This window comes from Microtus ochrogaster, chromosome 1, assembly GCF_000317375.1.
Source record: "Microtus ochrogaster isolate Prairie Vole_2 chromosome 1, MicOch1.0, whole genome shotgun sequence".
In the NCBI taxonomy this organism is placed as follows: Eukaryota; Metazoa; Chordata; class Mammalia; order Rodentia; family Cricetidae; genus Microtus; species Microtus ochrogaster.
In genome coordinates this window covers 53,770,686-53,775,951 of record NC_022009.1, presented here as the reverse complement: position 1 = coordinate 53,775,951, position 5,266 = coordinate 53,770,686, and the positions used below count along the sequence as shown (strand labels likewise).

Genomic DNA, 5,266 nt, shown 5'->3' with positions numbered 1-5,266 from the left:
TCCAGCACCATGTCTGCCTGGATGCCATGTCACACCATGATAATGGACTGTTAGTCACTCCAATTGAATGTTTTTCCTTTATTAGAGTTGCTGTAGTCAAGGTGTCTCTTCACAGAAATAAAAACCCTAATTAAGACACTTGGTAAACTATAGAACAACTTGATCTTGACCAACATGAAGCTAGGTAGGCTCAGTCACACAGCACTTTTATTCCTACAATTAGGCACCAATGAATAGTCAGAAGCCACAACAAGTAGAGTCTGACATCATCCCTCTGAGGATGTTTAATTATGATTCTGATGCTTGAAACCATCAATTTAAGTCCTAGATGAACATTTATGGAAAGAAATAACCCCAGCACTGTGCCTTACTATGTAACAGTGAATAGCAGCTTTTGTAGCTGTCAACCAGGAGGATGAGGTGGGAGGGCATTGCTGAGAATTGAAGCCAGGATCTTTTGGGCTCTAGGCAAGAACCCAACCACTGCATTGCATTCTCATCCTTGCACTAAACTGTATTTCCTTTTCTAACTCATCCCTACCTTTCTGGTTTTTTCTTGTTCTTTCTTTCTTTCCTTCTTCCTTTCTTTCTTCTTTGTATCTTTCTTTTTTTTTTCTTTCAAAACAGGGTTTCTCTGTAGCTTTGGAGCCTGTCCTAGAACTCTCTCTTGTAGACCAGGCTGGCCTTGAACTCACAGAGATCTGCCTGCCTCTGCCTCCCGAATGCTGGGATTAAAGGAGTGCGCCACCAATGCCCAGCATTCCTAGCTTTCTAACAACCACCACACACAAAAAAGCTACATTTAGCTTTTCCCATTCTATTTGCCAAGGTAAAATGGCTCCTAGTATATTGTACAACCAAAAAAAGGCATAACAATAAATTAAAAAGTCATTAATATTCATTGTACATAAGAAGTAAAAGTAGAAATCCTGCAGTGCTTTGAATCCCTATAGAATATATCTTCTAATTTAATGTTCTATTGTCATCTTTCTAATATCCCAACAACTCTAGAAGGTGGATCTCATGCATATGTTAGCGGATAGAATCGAGAGCTTCTGTTATCCAAGTGAAAGCCACGGGGTTTTCAACATCTAAAGAGTTTATATATTCTATGTCACAAGTCAAATCAAATGTTTGCATGCACACACATACATATACAAATGTGCGCATACACGTATATGTGCTTACACAATGGATCTATATAAAGAAATATATATTTTTACTGTTTTGCACTTCAAAACTTGGAGTTTCACCTCGGAATTCACTGTCACTTGCATGTCTCTGCTTGTGAGTACTGTACTCTTTCAGCTTCATCATTTTCATTTCAACATTAACTTAACAAGGTTCTGATTCTCAATTTATTCTGTGAATTTGACCATCTTTACTTTTTTTAAGTTGTAGATTTTGATGGAGCTTTGCTTGTAAGACACCCTGACTTCATGAATATTGGTGTTGCATTTACAAAGGGTTTAAATGTTCCTTGATTGACATAAGCAAGAACATATGCTGTTGTTATTCTAAGTCACTTGCTTTCTCTGTACTAAAAGTCTAGAGATGTGAGAGGCTTTGTTGCTGAACTTCACTCCCTTGTTTCATTGTCCATTACAGGAACATCCATCACTGGGCCAACTTTCTGAAAAGTTAATAGACAACAACATAAATGTCATTTTTGCAGTTCAAGGAAAGCAGTTTCATTGGTACAAGGTATGTTAGTGCCTACAACATCAAAGTTAAAATGTTTGGGTTCGTGGTTGTAGTGAGGCAGTTTTCAGAAGCAGGGATGGAGATTCTGGAATTCCGATACACTCTGTAAATTTAATAATGTCTCGAAGTAAACTTTATAATATCTTATCTTAGCATTCAGGGGCAAATTCCATCTAAGTCTGTGACACTCTAGGACCATGACATGTGGGCATTGAGAGCTGTATGTAAACTATAGTCAATACACAAGGACATGGCCAGACAACTAAGCTGGTACTGAGTTTAACGATAATGGAAAACCTCCATCACATGAGAAGTATTTCATTCTCCAACTCTGTCCCTTTCATGGCTGAAGTCCTGTTTGCACCATGGCTCATAGCCACATCTTTAAAATAGGCTAAGACTACAGGACACCAACTCTCTGCTTTTTATAATTTTTTTTTGGAGAACTTCATACATAATCACTGTATTTATATTATTTCTTCTCCCTCTCTTTCCCTCTTCAACTCCCCATATGCCCCCAACTCCTCCTCAAATTAATAGTATTTTATTATTGCTAAATATATACATGTATATGAATATATACTTATATATTCTGTTTTAGCATTACTTTTATGTACAAGTGTTCAGGTCTGACGTGGGATTAGATAATTTACTAAAATCTGTCAGGGATTCATCCCTAGAAAAATGATTCTTCTTTCTGTAGCTTTTGATTGCCTTGTAACTTTTCATCTAAGGGTGGGGCCTTGTGAAAATGCTTCCATCCATGCTGTTATGTTGACTGGTATCATCATTATACAGATCTTGTTGAGGCAGTCAGACAGTTGAGATTTCATGGATGAAGCTTCACAGTCATACCTAGCATGATTGAAGCAGGCATCCTGTTCCCCATTCCTTGTAATCTCTTTGTCCCTTCTTCCATGACTTTCCAGAGGAGCCATGGGTGAAGGAATTGTATTTAGTTGTACTGATTTTTCAACAGCACCTAGCTTTGGTCTAGATGATGAAGCAAAGAACCAGCAGAAGCTATGGAAGTGGCTAAGCTAGGCAATAGCTTGTACATAACAATTATCTCTGTGATTCCCAGAGCCCTTCGGTGTATGTGAGACTCACAAGCAAAGCAAACATTGTACAGCAATACTAATCTGAAGTGCCACGTAGCTTCCCAAAGATAAATGGGCTGTACCTGTAGCACTACTTTTCTTTCCCAGTCTTCTTAGGGTGGCTCTTCCAAGACATTCTGTTATTTGTTTCCATGAGACCATTATACCTCACTCAGTTGTCCCCTCCTCACTCAGTTGTCCCCTCCTCACTCAGCCTTCATCTCCTTCACAAGTTTTGCTTTTTCCTTCTGTTCTCTATTCTAAACCTCTTGCAGTGCCCCATTTGCTTTCCTTTATTTATTTACCTATTTATTTATTTATTTATTTTCAACCTTTGAATGGCCACATTTTCTTTTGACTTTAAAAAAAAATGCTGAAACTCATTTCCATCTACCACAAAGCTTGTGTTTCCTTCACTAGTTAACCTCATTCCTAATGACCATGCCACCGCCTGATAATGCAGCTTTATGTGTATTGCTAGTTCTCTTTGAAATTTATGATGAGACTTTAATACCTTGATTCCCCAAATGTATATACACATCATGAAATCACCTTTTAACATCATAGCAAATCAAAACATCATAGCAAATCAAAATTCACAAGCGTTGGATTTGGCCCAAGCTGAATGGTGCAAACCACAAACAGCTTCTGTTTGCTGAGTCCCTATCAACTTTCAGACATGGAGCGTAGAGACAGCCATTCTTGCAGTTCTCTTAGCTACACTGAACAAGCACGGCATTGTGAACATGCTCATTTCAAGAAGAGCAAACATTTAGAGAGGTTAAAAACTTGCCTGCTTTTCTAACGAGTCAAATCCTGGGCTTATAACCTTTAACAGCTGACCTTTAATTTCTATGCAGTCTTTTGTATTTTATTGTCTCATGTATCTCTACTGTTGATTGTTTCGTCATGTTATTGGTTACTGACACCAGGGTTTCTTTCTCTTTGTAAACATGCCATTGACTGATAAGATACAAAATCAAGTTTCTGATCAACTGAATTGTGTGCACAGTAAGAATTACTGTGCTCTCCAACCCCGTTGAGCCCTGTGCAGAGTTCCAAGTACCCCTACTGTTGGTATTCTGACAGGTGCCATTTTTAATTAATTCTTCTTTAAGGAAACACATAATCCTAGCTCCCACTCCTTACACCTTCCCCCCAACCACACCCCCATCCACTCCTCAGAGAGGGGTAAGGCTTCTCTTGGGAAGTCAACAAAGTCTAACACATTGCTTTGAGGCAGAACCAAGGCTCTCCACACTTTATCTAGGCTGAGCAAGGTATCCCTCCAGGGACAATGGGTTCCAAAAAGTAGGTACAAGCAGTAGGAATAAATCCTGGTATCACTGTCAGTGGCCCCACAGACTACACCAACCATACAACAGTCACCACATTCCAAGGGACTAGCTTGATCCTATGCTGGTTTCCCCATTGTTGGGCCTGAGTGGGTGAGCTTCCATTAACTCCAGTAAGCTGTTTCAATGGAGATTCCCATCATGGTCCTGACTCCTTTGCTCATATTATCACTCTTCTCTTTCTTCAAGTGGACTTGGGGAGCTTAGCCCTGTGTTCTCCTGTGGATCTCTGCATCTGCTTCCATCAGTTGCTGGATGAAGGTTCTATGATAACAATTAAGGTAGTTATCAATCTGTCTACAGGGCAAGGCCAGTTCATGCACAGTCTCCATAATTGCTTAGGGTTCATTCTTGTGGATTTCTGGGAATTTCTCTAGTGCTAGGTTTTTTGCTAGATGTTATGTGGTAAATGAATGGCAGACAGAAATTATAATAAAATATTCAGCTTTAATAAGGGAAGGACTTACAAAGCCGAGGTTGCCGTGGAGAACAGGAAAACAGAAGGGAAGGCCTGGAGCACACCCGCAATATTTATAAGTAAATAATATCCTCAGGGGACCCCGCCCTACAAGCAAGGTGATTGGCTGGGCTTCCCCTACTTCTAGCCCCATAATTGCTCCCTCAGTCAAGTTACCTTTTTCCTTGTTCTCCCTCTGTCCTTCCCCCATCTCAACCATCCTGTTTCATTCCCCTCCCCTTCTTCTCCCTTCCTCCTTTCCCTCTGCCCTCCTTTATCCCCTGACCCCCAGAATTCTAATTTTCTCAGGAGATCTTGTCTATTTCCCCTTCCCATGGGGGAATCGATGTATGTTTCTCTTAGGGCTGTCCCTGTTACCTAGCTTCTCTGGGGTTGTGGACTATAGGCTTGTTACCCTTTGCTTTACATCTAATATTCACTTATGAGTGAGTACACACCATGTTCTCCTTTCTGGGTCTGGGTGACCTCACTCAGGATGTTTTTCTCTAGTTCCATCCATTTACATGTAAATGTCAAGATGTCGTTTTTTTACCACTGAGTAGTCCTCTATTGTGTAAATGTTCTACATTTTCTTTATCCATTTTTTGGTTGAGGGGATCTAGGTTGTTTCCAGGTTCTGGCTCTTACGA

General features: G+C 40.0%; 1 protein-coding gene across 4 annotated transcripts in view; it reads left to right on the top strand.

Annotated features, from left to right (window-relative positions):
* The window catches only part of Itgb8 (integrin subunit beta 8), a 101,807-nt gene that overhangs the window by 70,970 nt on the left and 25,571 nt on the right, over positions 1–5,266 (top strand). For all 4 annotated transcript variants that reach the window (XR_003377315.1, XR_001228960.2, XR_003377314.1 and 1 more), the window contains exon 7: positions 1,609–1,704. Coding sequence is in view for 1 of the 4 variants with exons in the window: in XM_005343688.2 (XP_005343745.1) it covers positions 1,609–1,704 (96 nt within the window). In the remaining 3 variants the exon portion in view is untranslated. The remainder of the gene's footprint in view (positions 1–1,608; positions 1,705–5,266) is intronic.